The following is a 26,404-nucleotide window of genomic DNA, read 5'->3' as shown; positions in this document are numbered from 1 at the left end:
CTGACCATGACCTTCAATCTAATGCATTCTAACAGCCTGTAGTCTAATCTGACCATTACCTTCAATCTAATGCATTCTAACAGCCTGTAGTCTAATCTGACCCATGACCTTCAATCTAATGCATTCTAACAGCCTGTAGTCTAATCTGACCATGACCTTCAATCTAATGCATTCTAACAGCCTGTAGTCTAATCTGACCATTACCTTCAATCTAATGCATTCTAACAGCCTGTAGTCTAATCTGACCCATGACCTTCAATCTAATGCATTCTAACAGCCTGTAGTCTAATCTGACCATGACCTTCAATCTAATGCATTCTAACAGCCTGTAGTCTAATCTGACCATTACCTTCAATCTAATGCATTCTAACAGCCTGTAGTCTAATCTGACCCATGACCTTCAATCTAATGCATTCTAACAGCCTGTAGTCTAATCTGACCATGACCTTCAATCTAATGCATTCTAACAGCCTGTAGTCTAATCTGACCATTACCTTCAATCTAATGCATTCTAACAGCCTGTAGTCTAATCTGACCCATGACCTTCAATCTAATGCATTCTAACAGCCTGTAGTCTAATCTGACCATGACCTTCAATCTAATGCATTCTAACAGCCTGTAGTCTAATCTGACCATTACCTTCAATCTAATGCATTCTAACAGCCTGTAGTCTAATCTGACCCATGACCTTCAATCTAATGCATTCTAACAGCCTGTAGTCTAATCTGACCATGACCTTCAATCTAATGCATTCTAACAGCCTGTAGTCTAATCTGACCCATGACCTTCAATCTAATGCATTCTAACAACAGCTGATTTGCAACTGCCATAGAACGGTGACCATGATCACAATTCATAACTTCCAATGTAATTAACTAAACACGGCCATTCATATATTTGCAAATAACAAGCTGAATTTAGACTATTTATTGAATATGTGTCTGCCAGCTCCAGGTTGGCTACACAAGTGGCACAAATTGATTTGTAATGACTCCAGTGATATCGTCATTGACATATTTATCGTATCAAACGGTGGGCTACAGTAGCCTACAACGGCATAGACATTAACAGGCTACTCAATGGACAACAGCTGCAAAAGTATCATTCTCCACAGATACATTTACATTTACGTCATTTAGCAGACGCTCTTATCCAGAGCGACTTACAGGAGCAATTAGGGTCAAGTGCCTTGCTTAAGGGCACATGGACAGATTGTTCACCTAGTCAGCTCGGGGATTAGAACCAGCGACCTTTCGGTTACTGGCACAACGCTCTTAACCACTAAGCTACCTGCTGCATTAACTGCAGTTAATGTCAGTTTCATTGTGGACTTCTCCCCATGACAGAGGCACGGATGGGAGTTCCATAACTTACATTTCAGATTTCCACTCGACACCCCAGAACTGAGCGTGTGTAAAAACCCTTAGCTCCATACGGTTTTCCAGAAGCAAAGTTGATATTAGAATGCAGTTTAAAACCACCTAACAAGCGAATGTCTGTAATGCGCTCCAGTGCGCCTAGTCATTTTCCAGTGTTTGTCGCCGTTATTTCTTGATGTGCATCAGTTCTAGCGTGTTAAATATGTTTTATGGAGAAAAACGGGGTTGGAAATAGACGTCTCCATAATGACAAACTAAAACTGGTCAGAAGTTGTCAGGACGTGGGTCTGCTGTTCTTGCTGCGTTCACATGCCGGTCGGAACTAAGAAACTCAGAAATGTCTGACTTGCTGATTGGTTGAACGAGGCACGTGTAATAACTACAACAAGTTAGCAAGTCGGACATTTCAGAGTTTCCGAGTTCCGACCGGCATGTGAACGCGGCAATACATTTACATTTGAGTCATTTAGCAGACGCTCTTATCCAGAGCGACTTACATGAGCAATTAGGGTTAAGTGCCTTGCTCAAGGGCGAAATCGACAGATTTTTCACCTAGTCGGCTCGGGGATTAGAACCAGCGACCTTTCGGTTACTGGCACAGCGCTCTTAACCACTAAGCTACCTGCCGCCCATATAGTCTCCCCCAATAGTCTCCTCCCACTCACGTGACTCGGCTGCAGCGCTCTTTCAACACACCCCCAAAGACAGCACAGTATGAAGACAGGAAGAAACTGCTTCCCCAAAGACAGCACAGTATGAAGACAGGAAGAAACTGCTTCCCCAAAGACAGCACAGTATGAAGACAGGAAGAAACTGCTTCCCCAAAGACAGCACAGTATGAAGACAGGAAGAAACTGCTCCCCCAAAGACAGCACAGTATGAAGACAGGAAGAAACTGCTCCCCCAAAGACAGCACAGTATGAAGACAGGAAGAAACTGCTTCCCCAAAGACAGCACAGTATGAAGACAGGAAGAAACTGCTTCCCCAAAGACAGCACAGTATGAAGACAGGAAGAAACTGCTTCTCCAATAGAAATCCAAGATCATGCTTGTAGGTGATGTCATGGCGACGTTGGCTAGCTAAGCTCATGTGCAGAAACACGTCATCGGGTCTAATGGTCGTCTCGCGCCGAACTGCGCATTCGCAGGCCGTCAAATCAAAGGCACTCCTTCCATATAAAAAGTGTTTTTTTTTTACCCCCTTTTCTTCCCCGATTTCATGACATCCAATTAGTAGTTACGAGCTTGTCTCATCGCTGCAACTCCCCAACGAGCTCGGGAGAGGCAAAGGTCGAGTCATGCATCCTCCAAAATATGGCCCGCCAAGCCGCGCTACTTCTTAACACATTGCTCGCTTAACCCGGAAGCCAGCCGCACCAATATGTTGGAGGAAAACCCACTCGACTGACGACCGAAGTCAGCTTGCAGGTCCCCGGCCCGCCACAAGGAGTCGCTGGAGCGCAACGAGCCAAGGAAATCCCCCCCCAGCCAAACCCTCCCCTAACCAGGACGACGCGGCTGTAATGCCATACAGTGCCTTAGACCGCAGCGCCACTCGGGAGGCCCAGAAAGTTGTTTTTTGCTGAAAAATGAAAACGTGTCAGTTTGTCACTTTCACGAGGCTGGAGAAATAACAGGTTCAACTACTTAACACATTGGCTGGAATCCAGGTCGTGTCGTTAATTTTCTCTAAAAACTAAAAAGGAAGAATTGTTCACTTCTGTCATTGACTTCTCAAAACCCCCAAAACCCCGGCCTGGTCTGCCTGGTCTGCCTGGTCTGCCTGGTCTGCCTGGTCTGGTCTGCCTGGTCTGCCTGGTCTGGTCTGCCTGGTCTGCCTGGTCTGCCTGGTCTGCTTGGTCTGTCTGGTCTGCCTGGTCTGCTTGGTCTGCCTGGTCTGCCTGGTCTGCCTGGTCTGCCTGGTCTGCCTGGTCTGCCTGGTCTGCCTGGTCTGCCTGGTCTGGTCTGCCTGGTCTGCTTGGTCTGCCTGGTCTGCTTGGTCTGCCTGGTCGGCCTGGTCTGCCTGGTCTGGTCTGGTCTGCCTGGTCTGCCTGGTCGGCCTGGTCTGCCTGGTCTGCCTGGTCTGGTCTGGTCTGCCTGGTCTGGTCTGGTCTGGTCTGGTCTGGTCTGGTCTGGTCTGCTTGGTCTGTTTCGAAAGCGTTCCCGGAAGTCTCGCGATGTTGCACTTCTGGGTTTAGAAACTCTGTGACACGCCCCTACGGCCATCCCCTTCCCCACCACTCACCTCAGCAACAGCTGGCCTCTGCCTGATCACAGACAGAACAATGAGCCAGATATTTCACCGGATGTATAAATGTGAAGCATCCGGTTGGCGTTTCCACTCACTACCAAATATGGTGATGAGAGGAAGCCCAGTGGCCGGTAGAGGGAGAAGATGGAACGAGATGGATTTTGGCCGACATTCTGCAAATGTTCTCATCGATGAAACTTCTGTTCCCAAAACTAAAATCAGTTACGAACAGAGTGGACTAAGTTTAGTTGACTTTATCATTTGCCAAAGTTTCCAAAAAGTGCAAAGGCAAATTTAGTTTTTGCACACCCACATGTCACAGAGTAGGTGTTCCCTAATGGAAATATGCAAATACATGCTAAAACGAGCCAATAGGTTCTCGCTAGCTCGTGCTTGGCTCTGCCCACCTCCTTGCTTGTTCTGCCCACTATGACTCATTTGTTCCCATTGGAAACGACAGGCTGTGGTCTCTTGGGTTAGTTTTAAACATCTTTGGCCTGATTCTCTGGTAGTCAGCAGCAGCAGGTCACAGTGAAACAGAAATATAGATTTATGTTGAGAGATGCCATGACGGCCGCAGTGCAATTTAGAAGAGTTGCCCAAAAACCTGCAACCAATAACTTTTCACCCAAGACATCGATTTCAAAGTAGCTACATTTCAGGAAAACCGCAGACATGGCAACCCTGCCCTCCAGTAGCGGAACCATGGCAACCCTGCCCTCCAGTAGCAAAACCATGGCAACCCTGCCCTCCAGTAGCAGAACCATGGCAACCCTGCCCTCCAGTAGCAAAACCATGGCAACCCTGCCCTCCAGTAGCAGAACCATGGCAACCCTGCCCTCCAGTAGCAGAACCATGGCAACCCTGCCCTCCAGTAGCAAAACCATGGCAACCCTGCCCTCCAGTAGCAGAACCATGGCAACCCTGCCCTCCAGTAGCAAAACCATGGCAACCCTGCCCTCCAGTAGAAAAACCATGGCAACCCTGCCCTCCAGTAGCAAAACCATGGCAACCCTGCCCTCCAGTAGCAAAACCATGGCAACCCTGCCCTCCAGTAGCAAAACCATGGCAACCCTGTCCTCCAGTAGCAAAACCATGGCAACCCTGCCCTCCAGTAGCAAAACCATGGCAACCCTGCCCTCCAGTAGCAAAACCATGGCAACCCTGTCCTCTAGTAGCAAAACCATGGCAACCCTGCCCTCCAGTAGCAAAACCATGGACACCCCTTCTAGACGATTCTGTGCTTCCAACTTAGTGGCAACAGTTTGGGGAAGGCCCTTTCCTGTTTCAGCATGACAATTAACCCGTGCACAAAGCGAGGTCCGTACAGAAATGGTTTGTTGAGATCGGTGTGGAAGAACTTGACTGGCTTGCACAGAGCCCTGACCTCAACGCCTGCGTCATGCCGTGTTGACGTGCTGGTCAGAACTAGGAAACTCAGAAATGTCCAACTTGCTAATAGCTAAGCTAAACATAGATTCACATGGTTTATCAGTCGCTCTGTGAACGACGATAACTTCAGAACAAAGTTTACTACTAATACAAAAGTTGTCAATGTCTTTGCAATTGATACAAACAAGCAATGTATAAAAAGCTACTACAAATGAAAACTGAGATGAATGCATTTAAATATAAACAGTAGGCTATCGGCCCATTTCAAGCATATTGAAATACAGTTCATGTTCAATCTTCTATTTTGCTACTTGTACTTTTCACTACTGTCTGTAATTTGTCAATATATGTCATGTGGAGCCTAACATGCGAGCAATGATGTGCCAAATCAGGTGATTTAGTGCATTTTTATTGAGTAAACATTAGACCTAATGTATCTCTAGGAGCTGATCCGTCGTCAGTATTGTGAAATTATTATAAATGTTAAAGGTAATATTTGAATGGAGAAAACTGATTCTAGAGCAGCGCTCCCTTTCTTTCGATCTATCAGTATCGAAACACGCTCCAACGACGCACTTAACGACCGCTCTCTCTGCGTGGTGTTTGGGGGAAACGGCATGACGACCGCTCTCTCTGCGTGGTGTTTGGGGGAAACGGCATGACGACCGCTCTCTCTGCGTGGTGTTTGGGGGAAACGGCATGACGACCGCTCTCTCTGCGTGGTGTTTGGGGGAAACGGCATGACGACCGCTCTCTCTGCGTGGTGTTTGGGGGAAACGGCATGACGACCGCTCTCTCTGCGTGGTGTTTGGGGGAAACGGCATGACGACCGCTCTCTCTGCGTGGTGTTTGGGGGAAACGGCATGAAGACCGCTCTCTCTGCGTGGTGTTTGGGGGAAACGGCATGACGACCGCTCTCTCTGCGTGGTGTTTGGGGGAAACGGCATGACGACCGCTCTCTCTGCGTGGTGTTTTGGGGGAAACGGCATGACGACCGCTCTCTCTGCGTGGTGTTTTGGGGAAACGGCATGACGACCGCTCTCTCTGCGTGGTGTTTGGGGGAAACGGCATGACGACCGCTCTCTCTGCGTGGTGTTTGGGGGAAACGGCATGACGACCGCTCTCTCTGCGTGGTGTTTTGGGGAAACGGCATGACGACCGCTCTCTCTGCGTGGTGTTTGGGGGAAACGGCATGACGACCGCTCTCTCTGCGTGGTGTTTGGGGGAAACGGCATGACGACCGCTCTCTCTGCGTGGTGTTTTGGGGAAACGGCATGACGACCGCTCTCTCTGCGTGGTGTTTGGGGGAAACGGCATGACGACCGCTCTCTCTGCGTGGTGTTTTGGGGAAACGGCATGACGACCGCTCTCTCTGCGTGGTGTTTGGGGGAAACGGCATGACGACCGCTCTCTCTGCGTGGTGTTTGGGGGAAACGGCATGACGACCGCTCTCTCTGCGTGGTGTTTTGGGGAAACGGCATGACGACCGCTCTCTCTGCGTGGTGTTTTGGGGAAACGGCATGACGACCGCTCTCTCTGCGTGGTGTTTTGGGGAAACGGCATGACGACCGCTCTCTCTGCGTGGTGTTTTGGGGAAACGGCATGACGACCGCTCTCTCTGCGTGGTGTTTTGGGGAAACGGCATGACGACCGCTCTCTCTGCGTGGTGTTTTGGGGGAAACGGCATGACGACCGCTCTCTCTGCGTGGTGTTTGGGGGAAACGGCATGACGACCGCTCTCTCTGCGTGGTGTTTTGGGGGAAACGGCATGACGACCGCTCTCTCTGCGTGGTGTTTTGGGGAAACGGCATGACGACCGCTCTCTCTGCGTGGTGTTTTGGGGAAACGGCATGACGACCGCTCTCTCTGCGTGGTGTTTTGGGGAAACGGCATGACGACCGCTCTCTCTGCGTGGTGTTTTGGGGAAACGGCATGACGACCGCTCTCTCTGCGTGGTGTTTTGGGGAAACGGCATGACGACCGCTCTCTCTGCGTGGTGTTTTGGGGGAAACGGCATGACGACCGCTCTCTCTGCGTGGTGTTTGGGGGAAACGGCATGACGACCGCTCTCTCTGCGTGGTGTTTTGGGGGAAACGGCATGACGACCGCTCTCTCTGCGTGGTGTTTTGGGGAAACGGCATGACGACCGCTCTCTCTGCGTGGTGTTTTGGGGAAACGGCATGACGACCGCTCTCTCTGCGTGGTGTTTTGGGGAAACGGCATGACGACCGCTCTCTCTGCGTGGTGTTTGGGGGAAACGGCATGACGACCGCTCTCTCTGCGTGGTGTTTGGGGGAAACGGCATGACGACCGCTCTCTCTGCGTGGTGTTTTGGGGAAACGGCATGACGACCGCTCTCTCTGCGTGGTGTTTTGGGGAAACGGCATGACGACCGCTCTCTCTGCGTGGTGATTGGGGGAAACGGCATGACGACCGCTCTCTCTGCGTGGTGTTTGGGGGAAACGGCATGACGACCGCTCTCTCTGCGTGGTGTTTTGGGGAAACAGCATGACGACCGCTCTCTCTGCGTGGTGTTTTGGGGAAACGGCATGACGACCGCTCTCTCTGCGTGGTGTTTTGGGGAAACGGCATGTTACATCTTCGGCCGTTGTAGGAAAGATGGATATTTAAAATACTCAAACCAAAATTCCATCGCTATCGGGAAACCGGGCCCTGGTCAATATAATCTGTGGCTAGGTCCAGGGAGGGGGGGTGACTGTCCCGTCGTCGCTAGTAAATTAGAAACTGGCATTACATAACCACCACCCCATCATGACAGCTCCCTCATAAGACACAGATGTGACCTTACATGGCCTTATGGCAACTGTTACATACTTATTAGTTACCTGGTGACAATAACACATTTATTTTATAACTAACCTCATTGTTCCATTTGTGATAACACTCAAGCTAACGTTAGTCGTTAACGCGTTAGCTAGCTAGGTAATTTAACTGAGTGTGGGGGGGGTAGCCAGTCTGCCTATTACCACTTACAAACTACAAATATAATGTCTTAACTTTCACGAACAGTTATCTAGCTAAATAAAAAACCGATGACTAGCTAGTTAGTCAGTCAGTCAGTGAGTGAGATTCTAGAAACGTAGCTGGCTAGCAAGCTGGCCAGACATCACGGCCTGTCCTGTCACGGCGCATCCCCGGCGCCAGAGTAGTCGGGACGCCGTACCTTGTCGAGCTCCTCCCGGCAGACGGCGCAGTACTTCTGGTCGCACAGCACCCTCATTTTGGTAGAGCAGCGGTAGCACACCGGGTGATCGCATTTTCCCAGGGCAAAGATGTCGAGCTCCTGACAACACAGAACACAGTTCCGCTCGTAGTTGTTAGATGTTGATTCCATGGCAATTAAGAAAAGGCACAAAACTGATTTATATTTGGTTTCCGGGCTGAATCGCCGACGTTAGGGAGTAGCTGGGGTTGCTAAACAGCGGCAGTTAGTTAAAAGAAGCAGATATCGTCTGTATTTGTAATGACACGGAAGTCCTAAAGTCACTCAGGCTGGCCAACGCTGAGATTCACTGGTGTATAAACTATAAGGATAGACTGTTCACGGGTTGTCGCAAAACGCTGAGATTCACTGGTGTATAAACTATAAGGATAGACTGTTCACGGGTTGTCGCCAACGCTGAGATTCACTGGTGTATAAACTATAAGGATAGACTGTTCACGGGTTGTCTAGAGTGTGCTTCGCCTACCCGAGGCATTGGCGTTCATTGCACAGGCGGGTCCTCTGACATCTCCACATGCCTGTCTCAGTGACTCAGAGCATTTCATATGATTCTTTATGGAAATCCGAGACACTCCATTTAGTATGGGGATGTATTAATTTGTGGATGTCCATCATCCATTTCATATGATATGTTACGAATTCCAATGTGTTGTGGCAAACGTTAACTAGGTCAGGGGAAGGGTTCGCTTAAAGGGTTAAAGTTAATGCTTCCCAGCCGAAACAGTTCAGTAGACTTCCTGCATATATTATGAAGACGTTTTTGTTCGGTTTGAACTTTGGTTAGTTTTGCGGCTGTTCGGGCACACAACATTTTTCAGTAGGCAAGCCGAATTCTGCTCCCCTTCGTCGGTGACTGGTCAACAGCAGGGATTCTTCTATTAAGTGTGTTGTCCTTCAACGAGAGACCGTGCTATTGCCGCTTTTATTCTCGTTTTTGAAGCAAGTATGTGAGCACGCTCCTTAGGCTCGCCTCGGCGCCAGCCGAACTGAAGCGTGCTGATGCCTTTAGCTAACATGCAAAGTAGGTCAAAAGTAGTTGAAAAGTTGCTAAAACGCTCAAGTTGTCTGCCAACATTTGGGTTAACCCTAACCCTAAGTAAACTTTGTCATATGCAACCCTACCAAACGGAACATATCATAGTAAATTGAGTATTCCGGATTTCCATGTACTATGTTACGTCTAGTCTGAGAGACCAGGCTGGTCTGTCTAGTCTGGAGGGATTAGACAGGGTTGTCAGTTACTATAGTTACCGCAGCCAGGCCACAAAGTCATAAACCGCGACTATTTATAAAATGTCTCTTCTTAAAATGGCATTTTAACCTTAACCACCCTCCTAACCTTAAAGGAAGACCAAAAAACTAATGTTTGTTTTCAATCATTTTTAAGACCATTGTAATGAAACAGACAGTGGAGTGCGACTCGAACCCTCAGCTTTCTGGCCTGAAGCCCAGTGCACCATCCACTGTGTCACATTTACATTTGAGTCATTTAGCAGACGATCTTATCCAGAGCGATTTACATGAGCATTTAGGATTAAGTGCCTTGCTCGAGGGCACATCGACAGATTTTTCACCTAGTCGGCTCGGGGATTAGAACCAGCGACCTTTCGTTTACTGGCACTACGCTCTTAACCACTAAGCTACCTGCCGCCCATGAGCATGCTAATGTTGCATTGTCGACGTTAGTGTGCTTCGGGACAGAAGGTTGAGGGTTCGACGAACCACACTCTCTCTCTCTGTGTTGTTGTTGTCGGACGTGATCTGACCATCCTCGAGGTCAGCTCGTTCCTGTAAGAGGACGCGCTCTTTTAATGGAGGGAGTTGTGTAGGGACCCTGGTTTATAAGTGTAGGGACCCTGGTTTATAAGTGTAGGGACCCTGGTTTATAAGTGTAGGGACCCTGGTTTATAAGTGTAGGGACCCTGGTTTATAAGTGTAGGGACCCTGGTTTATAAGCGCGGATATGAACTCAGCCACTTGAACATGCTTTTGTGTCACAGTGGATGGCGCGCTGGGCTTCCCTTTGAGGGTTCCTTCTGCCTCAAAATTCAGCATTAACCAGTTTATGATACCAATAAGGCACCACAGGGGGGGTTGTGATATATGGCCAATATACCATGGCTAAGGGCTGTATCCAGCCACTCCGCGTTGCGTCCTTATTAAGTGGTATATTGACCTTATAACACACCTCCTCAGGCCTTATTGCTTAATTATGAACCAGGTAGTTTGGGTCCTGGATGCTGATTGGCTGAAAGCCGTGGTATATCAGACACTGAGGGGGTTCGATGAATCTGTCTCGGGCACCCATGAAGGCATTTGGCATCGGTTGAAAGTTGATTGCATTCAATTTGGAACCAGGCTGCCTCCCAGGCATGAGCCAGGTGCCCCCCCCCCCCCCACTGTTCAAAGCCCACTGGGAAGTTGACTCAAAACATAAGTGACATAATTAAGCATGTGTAATAATTTGTAGGATTCTGTTTTCCCCATGCAAAAGTGATTTGCTTTTGTTAAAAACGCTTTATCTGCCTTCCCAATAAAAACAATTCTAACACTTATTTTATGGAAAAGAGATGTTTCTGGACGATGCACCATGCTGCCTTGTTGACAAAATGACAGAGCGGCACAGATGACTGTTTGATTTGAGAAGGGTGCTCCTCCCTCATGGCGTGACGGGCCTTTGCCTCAGCATAATCGGAACCGCCCGTTATAAACCGGGTGGTTTGGCTCCTGGATGCTGATTGGCTGAAAGCCGTGGTATATCAGACAATATGCCATGGGTGTGACGCAAAACTAATTGTTTACTGTTCTAATTACGTTGGTAACCTGTTTGATAATAGCATTAAGGCTCCTCGGGGGTATATGATCAATTGGGTAGAGCATGGCGTTCGCAACGGTAAGTCGCTCTGGATAAGAGCGTCTGCTAAATGACTAAAACGTAAATAACACGGCTAATGACTGTATCCAGGCTGTACTCAGTGTTGCGTTGTGACTAAGAACAGCCCTTAGCTGTGGTATATTGGCCATATACCACACCTCCTTGGACCTTATTGCTTCAATATAAGACTGGTCTAGTGGACCATAAGACTGGGAATTACATGGGTGGCCAATCATGAACACTCTTCATTTATTGGATTTCATTAGCTAGTTGGAATTCAATCCAATCCCTGAACGTGTTCTCAGCCACCAATGGAATGGAAAAAATCTGATTTCACTTCCTGGAACCCGATTTCCACCTGTTTTCAGCCCTTTCAAATACCAACTCTTCATCGAGTTGCTGAGACTCAGTTGCAATCAGCTCTCGGTGACTCATCCAGAAAAACTTCAGTGGCCGGTGTTGACAGCAGGGTGTGGTGTATTGCAGGTCCAAACTAAAACTAGGAACTAGTTAGAAATAATTAAAACTGACTAACGACGTACGTAAACACACATGATTTATTGCTATCCATACAAAACAAACGGAAATATTAAATGAATGTGATTAAACAAAAAAGAGTAGAAACATTATAGTTGAGTTATTAGAGGTTATATCGTATTTACAGTCCAATAACAACTGCTGTCATGACATCACAACATCTTCCTCTTCTTCCTCCTCCTCCTCCTCCTCGTCGAAGTACTTCTCCTCTGCATCTCTGTTGACGATGTCCAGGTTGTCGTAGTCGAGGTTCCCATCCACTTCACTGCAACACACACACACACACACACACACACACACACACACACACACACAGCTAGTAAAGTAGTTTGAGTTCAGTCTGTGTACTGACCTGTAGTTGTGGGTTAGTCAGTCATTCATTCAGTTAGTCAACCCTGTTAGTCATTCAGTTAGTCATCCCTGTTAGTCTTTCAGTTAGTCAACCGGGTTAGTCATTCAGTTAAGCCAACCCAGTTAGTCATTCAGTTAGTCAACCCAGTTAGTAATTCAGTTAGTCAACCGGGTTAGTCAGTCATTCAGTTAGTCATCCCTGTTAGTATTTCAGTTAGTCAACTGGGTTAGTCAGTTAGTCATCCCTGTTAGTCTTTCAGTTAGTCAACCCAGTTAGCCAACCCTGTTAGTCATTCAGTTAGCCAACCCTGGTAGTTATTCAGTTAGTCAACCCTGGTAGTCATTCAGTTAGTCAACCGGGTTAGTCATTCAGTTAAGTCAACCCGGTTAGTCATTCAGTTAAGTAATTCAGTTAGTCAACCCAGTTAGTCAACCCAGTTAGCCAACCCTGGTAGTCATTCAGTTAGCCAACCCTGGTAGTCATTCAGTTAGTCAACCCTGTTAGAACATTCGGTTAGTCAACCCTGTTAGTCATTCAGTTAGTCAACCGGGTTAGTCATTCAGTTCGTCAACCCAGTTCGTCAATCCTGTTAGTCAGTCAGTCATTCAGTTAGTCAACCGTTAGTCAGTCAACCCGGTTAGTCATTCAGTTCGTCAACCCTGTTAGTAATTCAGTTAGTCATTTAGTTAGTCATTCAGTCAGTCAACCCAGTTAGTCAGCCAGCCAGCTACTGACCTGTAGTTAAAGTCTTTGTCGTGTCCGTCCAGGAAGCAGTCAGCCAACCCAGTTAGTCAGCCAGCCAGCTACTGACCTGTAGTTAAAGTCTTTGTCGTGTCCGTCCAGGAAGCAGTCAGCCAACCCAGTTAGTCAGCCAGCCAGCTACTGACCTGTAGTTAAAGTCTTTGTCGTGTCCGTCCAGGAAGCAGTCAGCCAACCCAGTTAGTCAGCCAGCCAGCTACTGACCTGTAGTTAAAGTCTTTGTCGTGTCCGTCCAGGAAGCAGTCAGCCAACCCAGTTAGTCAGCCAGCCAGCTACTGACCTGTAGTTAAAGTCTTTGTCGTGTCCGTCCAGGAAGCAGTCAGCCAACCCAGTTAGTCAGCCAGCCAGCTACTGACCTGTAGTTAAAGTCTTTGTCGTGTCCGTCCAGGAAGCAGTCAGCCAACCCAGTTAGTCAGCCAGCCAGCTACTGACCTGTAGTTAAAGTCTTTGTCGTGTCCGTCCAGGAAGCAGTCAGCCAACCCAGTTAGTCAGCCAGCCAGCTACTGACCTGTAGTTAAAGTCTTTGTCGTGTCCGTCCAGGAAGCAGTCAGCCAACCCAGTTAGTCAGCCAGCCAGCTACTGACCTGTAGTTAAAGTCTTTGTCGTGTCCGTCCAGGAAGCAGTCAGTCAACCCAGTCAGTCAGCCAGCCAGCTACTGACCTGTAGTTAAAGTCTTTGTCGTGTCCGTCCAGGAAGCAGTCAGCCAACCCAGTTAGTCAGCCAGCCAGCTACTGACCTGTAGTTAAAGTCTTTGTCGTGTCCGTCCAGGAAGCAGTCAGTCAACCCAGTTAGTCAGCCAGCCAGCTACTGACCTGTAGTTAAAGTCTTTGTCGTGTCCGTCCAGGAAGCAGTCAGCCAACCCAGTTAGTCAGCCAGCCAGCTACTGACCTGTAGTTAAAGTCTTTGTCGTGTCCGTCCAGGAAGCAGTCAGCCAACCCAGTTAGTCAGCCAGCCAGCTACTGACCTGTAGTTAAAGTCTTTGTCGTGTCCGTCCAGGAAGCGTTGGTACATCTGAGTGATGAACTCGTCCCTGAGCAGTGCTTTCTCCTGGGGGGTCGGCTCACAGCCCTCTGCCCCCAACCCTCCACCTGGAGGCAACACACACACAGAACCACCCTGAGCAGTGCTTTCTCCTGGGGGGTCGGCTCACAGCCCTCTGCCCCCAACCCTCCACCTGGAAGCAACACACACACAGAACCACCCTGAGCAGTGCTTTCTCCTGGGGGGTCGGCTCACAGCCCTCTGCCCCCAACCCTCCACCTGGAGGCAACACACACACAGAACCACCCTGAGCAGTGCTTTCTCCTGGGGGGTCGGCTCACAGCCCTCTGCCCCCAACCCTCCACCTGGAGGCAACACACACACAGAACCACCCTGAGCAGTGCTTTCTCCTGGGGGGTCGGCTCACAGCCCTCTGCCCCCAACCCTCCACCTGGAGGCAACACACACACAGAACCACCCTGAGCAGTGCTTTCTCCTGGGGGGTCGGCTCACAGCCCTCTGCCCCCAACCCTCCACCTGGAGGCAACACACACACAGAACCACCCTGAGCAGTGCTTTCTCCTGGGGGGTCGGCTCACAGCCCTCTGCCCCCAACCCTCCACCTGGAGGCAACACACACACAGAACCACCCTGAGCAGTGCTTTCTCCTGGGGGGTCGGCTCACAGCCCTCTGCCCCCAACCCTCCACCTGGAGGCAACACACACACAGAACCATGAGACGTGCTCTGAAGAGTTCAACAAGGGTTCTGTTCGCGGCGAACATGTTCCTTAGTAGTGATGATGCACCAATGACATCCCTCTTACATCATCGACACGCAAAAAATCCATTGCCAAAACCTGAAAGCTAGCTTCACGTCCTCTGTGTGTCACGAATGTTGATTACAAGTATATTTGAACTTCCTCTGCAGATTGTCTGTGGAACAAAATGAGACCAAATATCCCAAAGAGCATATTAATAAACAGACTTTCCACACGTGGGTCTGCTGCGGACCTTCTTCCCCTCCTCCGTCAGTAGAAAAGTCCCCCACAAGTTATGGCTTGCTTGCGCATATATGGCCCACGTGCAGGACTTTTGTTTTGAAACGAGGTGAAGCAGAAAGGAAGTGAGATGTCTGGCACCTCTTTGGAAAGTCTTCATTATGTTCCGTTGGATATTTGGTCTCAAGATTCTGGGCTATATAAGAAGCAATCCCGCTGACAATAGACAGAGAAACATCCAACTTGGAATTGTATTCAACCTTGGTGACAGACGGACCGTATACGTTTTCATTAATACAGACATACGGGACTGTGTTGTCCAAGGGACAGCACAGGAACATTGGCGCTACTTAGTAGTAACAATTTCTTAGTAACAATGAGTTGAATTAACATTTCAAAATGTTACAACCGCAAATAGGTCCTTTTTGTATGGATCACTGTGGCATTTTAGAGGCAATAATCAAAAGTGAAAATGCCGTTGCTATTCTCACTACATATAACAGATCTCTACATTTTACATTTTAGTCATTTAGCAGACGCTCTTATCCAGAGCCACTTACAGTTAGTGAATGCATACATGTTTTTTTTCATACTGGCCCCCCCGTGGGGAACGAACCTACATCCCTGCCGGCCATTCCCTCCCCTACCTTGGACGACGCTGGACCAATTGTGCGCCGCCCATGGGTCTCCCGGTCGCGGCCGGCTGCGACAGAGCCTGGACTCGAACCAGGATCTCTAGTGGCACAGCTAGCACCGCGATGCAGTGCCTTAGACCACTGCGCCACTCGGGAGTTCAAAACTGTTCGCTGCTCTGGCACCCCAATGGTGGAACAAGCTCCCTCACGACGCCAGGACAGCGGAGTTACTCACCACCTTCCGGAGACATTTGAAACCCCACCTCTTTAAGGAATACCTGGGATAGGATAAAGTAATCCTTCTACCCCCCCTTACCCCACCCCCCCAATAAAAATAAAATAATAATAATATTGTAAAGTGGTTGTCCCACTGGCTATCATAAGGTGAATGCACCAATTTGTAAGTGGCTCTGGATAAGAGCGTCTGCTAAATGACGTAAATGTAAAATGTGAGTGGACACATTAAATGACGTTGCTATTCTAACTACATGTAACAGAACCCTACATGGCCACATTATTATTTGTAGCAGCAGTTTAGACCCCAAATAGACACTTACCTTCGCTGCAGACACTACCTTCTCAAACTGTTAGCGAATGTTGGCAAACTATTTCCCTTGTGTCTTACCCTGCTCCTCCTCCTGTGCGTTCTCCTCCCTGTCCTGCTCCTCCTGCAGCCGGCTCTGGATCAGTCTCTCCTGGTAGGAGCTGAGGAGGAGGTGGGCCAGTCCCCCCCCAGCTCCCCGCTCCTCCCCTGCTCCTCCCTGCATGGCCTCTAGGGAGCGATCTAGCAGCTCTTCCTCAGTCAGGTATTGGCCGATGTATTGCTCATACAGTAAGGGCTCCCGGCCTCTCATCTGGTCCTCGCTGAAGTACTGGCCCTCTGGGGGGGTTAGAGACATGTTGAAGTACTGGCCCTCTGGGGGGGTTAGAGAGATGTTGAAGTACTGGCCCTCTGGGGGGGTTAGAGACATGTTGAAGTACTGGCCCTCTGGGGGGTTAGAGACATGTTGAAGTACTGGCCCTCTGGGGGGGTTAGAGACATGTTGAAGTACTGGCCCTCTGGGGGGGTTAGAGACATGTTGAAGTACTGGCCCTCTGGGGGGGTTAGAGACATGTTGAAGTACTGGCCCTCTGGGGGGGGGTTAGAGACATGTTGAAGTACTGGCCCTCTGGGGGGGGGGTTAGAGACATGTTGAAGTACTGGCCCTCTGGGGGGGGGGTTAGAGACATGTTGAAGTACTGGCCCTCTGGGGGGGGGTTAGAGACATGTTGAAGTACTGGCCCTCTGGGGGGTTTAGAGACATGTTGAAGTACTGGCCCTCTGGGGGGGGGTTAGAGACATGTTGAAGTACTGGCCCTCTGGGGGGGGGGTTAGAGACATGTTGAAGTACTGGCCCTCTGGGGGGGGGGGGTTAGAGACATGTTGAAGTACTGGCCCTCTGGGGGGGGGGTTAGAGACATGTTGAAGTACTGGCCCTCTGGGGGGGGGGGGTTAGAGACATGTTGAAGTACTGGCCCTCTGGGGGGGGGGTTAGAGACATGTTGAAGTACTGGCCCTCTGGGGGGGGGTTAGAGACATGTTGAAGTACTGGCCCTTTGGGGGGGGGGTTAGAGACATGTTGAAGTACTGGCCCTCTGGGGGGGGGGGTTAGAGACATGTTGAAGTACTGGCCCTCTGGGGGGGGGGTTAGAGACATGTTGAAGTACTGGCCCTTTGGGGGGGGGGGGGGGGGGTTAGAGACATGTTGAAGTACTGGCCCTCTGGGGGGGGGGTTAGAGACATGTTGAAGTACTGGCCCTTTGGGGGGGGGGGGGGGGGTTAGAGACATGTTGAAGTACTGGCCCTCTGGGGGGGGGGGTTAGAGACATGTTGAAGTACTGGCCCTCTGGGGGGGGGGTTAGAGACATGTTGAAGTACTGGCCCTTTGGGGGGGTTAGAGACATGTTGAAGTACTGGCCCTCTGGGGGGGGGGGTTAGAGACATGTTGAAGTACTGGCCCTCTGGGGGGGGGGTTAGAGACATGTTGAAGTACTGGCCCTCTGGGGGGGGGGGGGGGGGGTTAGAGACATGTTGAAGTACTGGCCCTCTGGGGGGGGGGGGGTTAGAGACATGTTGAAGTACTGGCCCTCTGGGGGGGTTAGAGACATGTTGAAGTACTGGCCCTCTGGGGGGGTTAGAGACATGTTGAAGTACTGGCCCTCTGGGGGGGTTAGAGACATGTTGAAGTACTGGCCCTCTGGGGGGGGGGTTAGAGACATGTTGAAGTACTGGCCCTCTGGGGGGTTAGAGACATGTTGAAGTACTGGCCCTCTGGGGGGGGGGTTAGAGACATGTTGAAGTACTGGCCCTCTGGGGGAGGGGGGGGGTTAGAGACATGTTGAAGTACTGGCCCTCTGGGGGGGTTAGAGACATGTTGAAGTACTGGCCCTCTGGGGGGGGGGGTTAGAGACATGTTGAAGTACTGGCCCTCTGGGGGGGTTAGAGACATGTTGAAGTACTGGCCCTCTGGGGGGGTTAGAGACATGTTGAAGTACTGGCCCTCTGGGGGGGTTAGAGACATGTTGAAGTACTGGCCCTCTGGGGGGGGGTTAGAGACATGTTGAAGTACTGGCCCTCTGGGGGGGTTAGAGACATGTTGAAGTACTGGCCCTCTGGGGGGGGTTAGAGACATGTTGAAGTACTGGCCCTCTGGGGGGGTTAGAGACATGTTGAAGTACTGGCCCTCTGGGGGGGGTTAGAGACATGTTGAAGTACTGGCCCTCTGGGGGGGTTAGAGACATGTTGAAGTACTGGCCCTCTGGGGGGGGGGTTAGAGACATGTTGAAGTACTGGCCCTCTGGGGGGGGGTTAGAGACATGTTGAAGTACTGGCCCTCTGGGGGGGGGTTAGAGACATGTTGAAGTACTGGCCCTCTGGGGGGGGGTTAGAGACATGTTGAAGTACTGGCCCTCTGGGGGGGGTTAGAGACATGTTGAAGTACTGGCCCTCTGGGGGGGGGGGTTAGAGACATGTTGAAGTACTGGCCCTCTGGGGGGGTTAGAGACATGTTGAAGTACTGGCCCTCTGGGGGGGGGTTAGAGACATGTTGAAGTACTGGCCCTCTGGGGGGGGTTAGAGACATGTTGAAGTACTGGCCCTCTGGGGGGGGGTTAGAGACATGTTGAAGTACTGGCCCTCTGGGGGGGGGGGGTTAGAGACATGTTGAAGTACTGGCCCTCTGGGGGGGGTTAGAGACATGTTGAAGTACTGGCCCTCTGGGGGGGGTTAGAGACATGTTGAAGTACTGGCCCTCTGGGGGGGTTAGAGACATGTTGAAGTACTGGCCCTCTGGGGGGGGTTAGAGACATGTTGAAGTACTGGCCCTCTGGGGGGGGTTAGAGACATGTTGAAGTACTGGCCCTCTGGGGGGGGTTAGAGACATGTTGAAGTACTGGCCCTCTGGGGGGGGGTTAGAGACATGTTGAAGTACTGGCCCTCTGGGGGGGGTTAGAGACATGTTGAAGTACTGGCCCTCTGGGGGGGGGTTAGAGACATGTTGAAGTACTGGCCCTCTGGGGGGTTAGAGACATGTTGAAGTACTGGCCCTCTGGGGGGGTTAGAGACATGTTGAAGTACTGGCCCTCTGGGGGGGGGGGGTTAGAGACATGTTGAAGTACTGGCCCTCTGGGGGGGGTTAGAGACATGTTGAAGTACTGGCCCTCTGGGGGGGGTTAGAGACATGTTGAAGTACTGGCCTCAGGGGGGGGGGGGGGGGGTTAGAGACATGTTGAAGTACTGGCCCTCTGGGGGGGGGGGGGGGGGTTAGAGACATGTTGAAGTACTGGCCCTCTGGGGGGGGGGGGGGGGTAGGGGAGGACATGTTGAAGTACTGGCCCTCTGGGGGGGGGGTTAGAGACATGTTGAAGTACTGGCCCTCTGGGGGGGTTAGAGACATGTTGAAGTACTGGCCCTCTGGGGGGTTAGAGACATGTTGAATGTGAAGTCCTGCTGGGGGGGGTTAGAGACATGTTGAAGTACTGGCCCTCTGGGGGGGTTAGAGACATGTTGAAGTACTGGCCCTCGGGGGGTTAGAGACATGTTGAAGTACTGGCCCTCTGGGGGGGTTAGAGACATGTTGAAGTACTGGCCCTCTGGGGGGGGGGGTTAGAGACATGTTGAAGTACTGGCCCTCTGGGGGGGGGGGGGTTAGAGACATGTTGAAGTACTGGCCCTCTGGGGGGGGTTAGAGACATGTTGAAGTACTGGCCCTCTGGGGGGGTTAGAGACATGTTGAAGTACTGGCCCTCTGGGGGGGTTAGAGACATGTTGAAGTACTGGCCCTCTGGGGGGTTAGAGACATGTTGAAGTACTGGCCCTCTGGGGGTTAGAGACATGTTGAAGTACTGGCCCTCTGGGGGAAGAGGATTGACAGAGACATGTTGAAGTACTGGCCCTCTGGGGGGGTTAGAGACATGTTGAAGTACTGGCCCTCTGGGGGGGGTTAGAGACATGTTGAAGTACTGGCCCTCTGGGGGGGTTAGAGACATGTTGAAGTACTGGCCCTCTGGGGGGGTTAGAGACATGTTGAAGTACTGGCCCTCTGGGGGGGGTTAGAGACATGTTGAAGTACTGGCCCTCTGGGGGGGGTTAGAGACATGTTGAAGTACTGGCCCTCTGGGGGGGTTAGAGACATGTTGAAGTACTGGCCCTCTGGGGGGGTTAGAGACATGTTGAAGTACTGGCCCTCTGGGGGGTTAGAGACATGTTGAAGTACTGGCCCTCTGGGGGGTTAGAGACATGTTGAAGTACTGGCCCTCTGGGGGTTAGAGACATGTTGAAGTACTGGCCCTCTGGGGAAAGATAAAGATTGATTGACCAGAGACATGTTGAAGTACTGGCCCTCTGGGGGGGTTAGAGACATGTTGAAGTACTGGCCCTCTGGGGGGGGGGGTTAGAGACATGTTGAAGTACTGGCCCTCTGGGGGGTTAGAGACATGTGGCCCTCTGGGGGGGTTAGAGACATGTTGAAGTACTGGCCCTCTGGGGGGGGGTTAGAGACATGTTGAAGTACTGGCCCTCTGGGGGGGTTAGAGACATGTTGAAGTACTGGCCCTCTGGGGGGGTTAGAGACATGTTGAAGTACTGGCCCTCTGGGGGGGGGTTAGAGACATGTTGAAGTACTGGCCCTCTGGGGGGGGGTTAGAGACATGTTGAAGTACTGGCCCTCTGGGGGGGTTAGAGACATGTTGAAGTACTGGCCCTCTGGGGGGGTTAGAGACATGTTGAAGTACTGGCCCTCTGGGGGGGGGGGGTTAGAGACATGTTGAAGTACTGGCCCTCTGGGGGGGTTAGAGACATGTTGAAGTACTGGCCCTCTGGGGGGGTTAGAGACATGTTGAAGTACTGGCCCTCTGGGGGGGTTAGAGACATGTTGAAGTACTGGCCCTCTGGGGGGGTTAGAGACATGTTGAAGTACTGGCCCTCTGGGGGGGTTAGAGACATGTTGAAGTACTGGCCCTCTGGGGGGGGTTAGAGACATGTTGAAGTACTGGCCCTCTGGGGGGGATAGAGACATGTTGAAGTACTGGCCCTCTGGGGGAAAGATAAAGCATGATTGACCAGAGACATGTTGAAGTACTTTTTGGGGTACTTCAGATGATCACAGTAATTATCTCTGGCCCTCTGTGTGGCCTCATCACATATACAATATATAAAATAAATAGAATGAAAAAGCTGTAAGACATTATCCAAAATATAAACCATCAACTTAGTGAATACCACTGGTGTTTAATATGAGGGTTTCAGCATGAAATATCCTTTAAATACATTTTTACACACTTTCATTTATTTTACTATGTCAATATATCTTTGTTGTAAATATTTTGGTGCCAAACTGGTGGCAGTTGTGAAAAAAGTGAATAGTTGGAAGAGTTGCAGAATTAATTGAAAATAATGCCATTGTTGATTAGAAGCTTTTTTCATTAATTAGGCTATTTTCTCTGGAACCATCTGGTCTATCAACTAATTTAGAAACTCATGGACAATATGGACACATAAAAAAATGAACACTATATATTAATTATTATTTTTTACAAGTTATTCATGTATAAATTACTAAAGTTACCATAGATTACCTGTTAATTACCCAAATTACCAAAGATTGCGGTAACTTTGGTAAATTACCTAGCAGCAGTGTAAAGTACCTAAGTAAAAATACTTTAAAGTACTACTTAAGTCGTTTTTTGGGGGTACCTGTACTTTACTATTTATACTTTTACTTCACTACATTCCTAAAGAAACTAATGTACTTTTTACTCCATACATTTTCCCTGACACTCAAAAGTACTAGTTACATTTTGAGTGCTTAGCAGGACAGGAAAATCAAGAGAACATCCCTGGTCATCCTCTGATCTGGCGGACTCACTAAACACACGTTGCGTTGGTAAATGTCTGAGTGTTGGAGTGGACCCTGGTGCCGTCTGATTTGCTTAATATAAAGGAATTTGAAATGATTTATACTTTTACTTTTGATACTCAAGTATATTTTAGCAGTTGCATTTACTCTTGATACTAAAGTATTTTAAAACCAAACACTTTTAGACTTCTACTAAATTAGTATTTTACTGGGTGACTTTCACTTGAGTCCTTTTCTATTAAGGTATCTTTACTTTTCCTCAAGTATGACAATTGGGTACTTTTTCCCACCACTGATTACCAGTAGCTTTGCAACCCTAGACCTGGGTGAGTATCAGTGTTTGTGATTAGTTGTGAGGACTGAGTACCAAGGTCTCTGATTGGTCCTGAAGACTGAGTACCAAGGTCTCTGATTGGTCCTGAAGACTGAGTACCAAGGTCTCTGATTGGTTGCTAGGCTCACCCCTCTGCAGTTCCCTGAGGGCAGCGTAGCGTTGGTTGCGTACCCGGGTCCTGTTGGAGCGTCCCGCCTCTCTCCGCCTCACCTCCCGGCAGTAGTGCTGCGCCCTGGGGTCAGAGGTCAGATGGCAGAACGCTGACAGGTGCTGTGGCTTCAGGTGGGCCTGGAGGAGACGGTTAGAGGTCAGAGGTTAGGGTAGAGAGGGTTAGAGGTCAGAGGTTAGGGTAGAGAGTCAAGTGGCAGAATGCTGACAGGTGCTGTGGCTTCAGGTGGGCCTGGGGGAGACGGTTAGAGGTCAGAGGTTAGGGTAGAGAGTCAAGTGGCAGAATGCTGACAGGTGCTGTGGCTTCAGGTGGGCCTGGGGGAGACGGTTAGAGGTCAGAGGTTAGGGTAGAGAGGGTTAGAGGTCAGAGGTTAGGGTAGAGAGGGTTAGAGGTCAGAGGTGATGGGGGAGCAGGGGTCAGTCATATGTCAGTCTCTATACAATACCAAGTCATACTCAGGCCAGTTTCAGATACAGAGATACTGTATGAATACGGTAAGTGAATGAGATGGAAAAGCATGTGTGTCTCCAAAACAATAAGTGTCAAGAATTTGTCACGAAATATAGATTCCAAACATACTTTAGTTTTATTAACTTTATAAGCTTTTATTTAATCAGTGGAGCCCAATTGAGACCAGGGTCTCATCTTCAAATGGTGCCCTGAGACCATAAGAGAGAGTAGGAAAGAAAGAGAAAAGCCCAGTTCTGGTTCTGGTAAGGTTGTTAGGGTTACCTGGTAACGCTCCAGGAACACCAGGGGCTTGGTCCGGTACTGTCCCAGCAGCTCCTCTCTCCGCTGGGCTAAGGTCAACTCTGCCTCACCTACCTGCTGGCTCTTCACCTGGATCCCACTCACAGCCACCACCTCCACCATGGCACACACACCGCTGGGGTCCGCCTGGGAAGACACACACAATCCTTGCAGCGCACTTGTCTTGTGTGTTCGTCAATTTCCCTGTCATTCACCGGTTGGGTAGCTAGGTAGTTCACACATTAACGTCACAGATGAAAGGGGGGCTTCGTTATCAATATCTCTCTCCTTGTTGCTGCTTCTCACCTGGTTGTCCTGCGGCTCGTCCTCCTCGGTATTGGCGGTTGCAGAGCAGCTAGAAGCGGGTCCGGTTCCCCTGGGGTCGGGCTGTGGTCGCCGGGGATCGGGCTGTCTGCAGGCCGCTGGTTCAACGTTGACAGGCGGACTTGGCTCGGGAGGAGGGTCGATCTCCCCCCACATGGCTGGTAGCACAATGACTAAACCTCTATGGTCTACTAGTAACGTTAGAGTAGACGGAAGGTCCCTCTTTCTTGGAAAAAGTAATGTTGTCTTAACGAGACTAATCTGATAAATACAGGTTGAATACAATTTTAGAATTCTCACTGCATTTCAAGGTTTCTAAACCTTTTGCATTTTTTGCTATTTCGAAAATGTCGCTTCGTGGTCCGTCGTTGTTATCAGTCCCCTGTTTACCAAGGTACATAGCTCAAGGTTCCTACCACTAACGTTATGGTTCCTTATTTTTTCTATTTTTTTCCTTAAACTTGTCCAATTATACAAACATATACAGAAGTTGAATTATACATTCAAAATGCAGATTTAACAAAGAACATAACTAAACACACAGGTTTAAGAATATATATATATTTTTTAACAAACGCCAGATCTTAGACTGTATACTGTACAATCAATGTCATATCAGCTTCAAAGGCAGCAATGAGGTTCAGGGCATGTTTGTTTTTAACAAATCTTAATGACTGCACAAAAATATCAAGCTTTCGCTCAAAAATCTATAATAAGGGGGTAGACTTCAACATTTGTGTAAAGAATTAGGCTAATACCAATTAAATTGTTGACCAGGAAAGTTAAATCATTATCATCTTGAAATGATGCAAATGTTTTCTTTCTCATATCACTCAATTTGGCTCTGCTCATCGATCCAAGCACCTAGACCTCACTACAGCACTACAGGTTAAGCCAACAACAGGACCACACTACTCAAGGCCAGACTCTGTAACAGGTTTTAAGCCAACAACAGGACCACACTACTCAAGGCCAGACTCTGTAACAGGTTTTAAGCCAACAACAGGACCACACTACTCAAGGCTTGACTCTGTAACAGGTTGTAAGCCAACAACAGGACCACACTACTCAAGGCTCTGTAACAGGTTTTAAGCCAACAACAGGACCACACTACTCAAGGCCAGACTCTGTAACAGGTTGTAAGCCAACAACAGGACCACACTACTCAAGGCCAGACTCTGTAACAGGTTGTAAGTCAACAACAGGACCACACTACTCAAGGCCAGACTCTGTAACAGGTTGTAAGTCAACAACAGCACCACACTACTCAAGGCTTGACTCAAACAAATAGGGTATCTCCTGATTTCCACTTTAACAAGCACAGTGCTGGAGCTTCTGGCAGACTTTGACAGATTCATCAGCCGTTTCCAGCCACCCCTCCTCAAAAGGAATTTGATCCACCTTTAATAAATGGGACATTTGTGATGCTGTGATAGCGAGCCGAGCCAGTTGAAAATATTGATGCCAGGGATAGTTTTGGTGTCTGTGTGCTCCTGAGGTACTGTGGCCCTGTGTGCTCTTTCATTAGTGTTCTGTTTTTTATTCATGCATTTCTGGTACCCTCCTACCTGAGCGACATGAGGCCTGTTAAAATCCTCCCAGTTTGGAGATGAAACACTGTAAATCCTCCCAGTTTGGAGATGAAACACTGTGTGTTGCAAAGCCTCATGCTCCAAGTCCTATCTGCTCTACCCAGGTGTTTTAATGGGCTGATGGGGGTCATACTAATACAGAGATAACCACTGGAAATGTATTTTCTCCTCTTTACTGCTTAAAAAAAACATATATATATATATACCAGTCAAAAGTTTGGACACACCTACTAATTCAAGGGTTTTTCTTTATTTTTACTATTTTTTACATTGTAGAATAATAGTGAAGACATCAAAACTATGAAATATTACATATGGAATCATGTAGTAACCAAAGAAGTGTTCAACAAATCAAAATATATTTTATATTTGAGATTCTTCAAAGTAGCCACCCTTTTCCTTGATGACAGCTTTGCACACTCTTGGCATTCTCTCAACCAGCTTCATGAGGTAGTCCCCTGGAATGCATTTCAATTAACAGGTGTGCCTTCTTAAAAGTTAATTTTTTGAATTTCTTTCCTTCTTAATGCGTTTGAACCAATCAGTTGTGTTGTGACAAGGTACGGTTGGTATACAGAAGATAGTCCTATTTGGTAAAAGACCAAGTCCATATTATGGCAAGAACAGCTCAAGTAAGCAAAGAGAAACGACAGTCCATCATTACTTTAAGACATGAAGGTCAGTCAATCCGGAACATTTCAAGAACATCAAGCGCTATGATGAAACTGGCTCTCATGAGGACCGCCACAGGAATGGAAGACCCAAAGTTACCTCTGCTGCAGAGGATAAGTTCATTAGAGTTACCAGCCTCAGAAATTGCAGCCCAAATAAATGCTTCATAGAGTTCAAGTAACGGACACATCTCAACATCAACTGTTCAGAGGAGACTGCGTGAATCAGGCCTTCATGGTCGAATTGCTGCAAAGAAACCACTACTAAAGGACACCAATAAGAAGAAGAGACTTGCTTGGGCCAAGAAACACGAGCAATGGACATTAGACCGGTGGAAATCTGTCCTTTGGTCTGATGAGTCCAGATTTGAGATGTGTCTTTGTGAGATGCAGAGTAGGTGAACGGATGATCTCCACATGTGTGTTTCCCACCGTGAAGCATGGAGGAGGAGGTGTGATGGTGCTTTGCTGGTGACACTGTGTGATTTATTTAGAATTCAAGGCACACTTAACCAGCATGGCTACCACAGCATTCTGCAGTGATACGCCATCCCATCTGGTTTGGGCTTAGTGGGACTATCATTTGTTTTTCAACAGGATAATGACCCAACACACCTCCAGGCTGTGTAAGGGCTATTTGACCAAGAAGGAGAGTGATGGAGTGCTGCATCAGATGACCTGACCTCAACCCAGTTGAGTTGGTTTGGGATGAGTTGCACCGCAGAGTGAAGGAAAAGCAGCCAACAAGTGCTCAGCATATGTGGG

At 49.1% G+C, this 26,404-nt stretch overlaps 2 protein-coding genes across 2 annotated transcripts in view; both read right to left on the bottom strand.

The window, feature by feature from the left end:
- The window catches only part of LOC311115601 (E3 ubiquitin-protein ligase ZNF598-like), a 74,725-nt gene extending 66,195 nt beyond the window's left edge, over positions 1 to 8,530 (bottom strand). Inside the window, exon 1 of the mRNA XM_084190762.1 lies at positions 8,207 to 8,530. Within this exon, the coding sequence (XP_084046888.1) occupies positions 8,207 to 8,377 (171 nt within the window). The 5' untranslated portion in view covers positions 8,378 to 8,530. The remainder of the gene's footprint in view (positions 1 to 8,206) is intronic.
- A 3,154-nt stretch (positions 8,531 to 11,684) lies between these two features.
- Positions 11,685 to 23,763, bottom strand: LOC311115613 (coiled-coil domain-containing protein 97-like). The gene is made up of 6 exons (XM_084190772.1): positions 23,359 to 23,763; positions 23,035 to 23,199; positions 22,262 to 22,421; positions 16,030 to 16,284; positions 13,754 to 13,877; positions 11,685 to 11,943 (listed from the first exon to the last, which is right to left on the bottom strand). The coding sequence occupies exons 1-6, from the start codon at positions 23,530 to 23,532 to the stop codon at positions 11,823 to 11,825; spliced, it is 999 nt and encodes a 332-aa protein (XP_084046898.1). The 5' UTR covers positions 23,533 to 23,763; the 3' UTR covers positions 11,685 to 11,822.
- Between the last annotated feature and the right edge of the window lie 2,641 nt (positions 23,764 to 26,404).

This window comes from Coregonus lavaretus (assembly GCF_964263955.1).
Source record: "Coregonus lavaretus genome assembly, contig: HAP1_SCAFFOLD_145, whole genome shotgun sequence".
NCBI lineage: Eukaryota > Metazoa > Chordata > Actinopteri > Salmoniformes > Salmonidae > Coregonus > Coregonus lavaretus.
The sequence above is the reverse complement of the archived record's forward strand: the minus strand, read 5'-3'. Positions and strand labels throughout refer to the sequence as shown.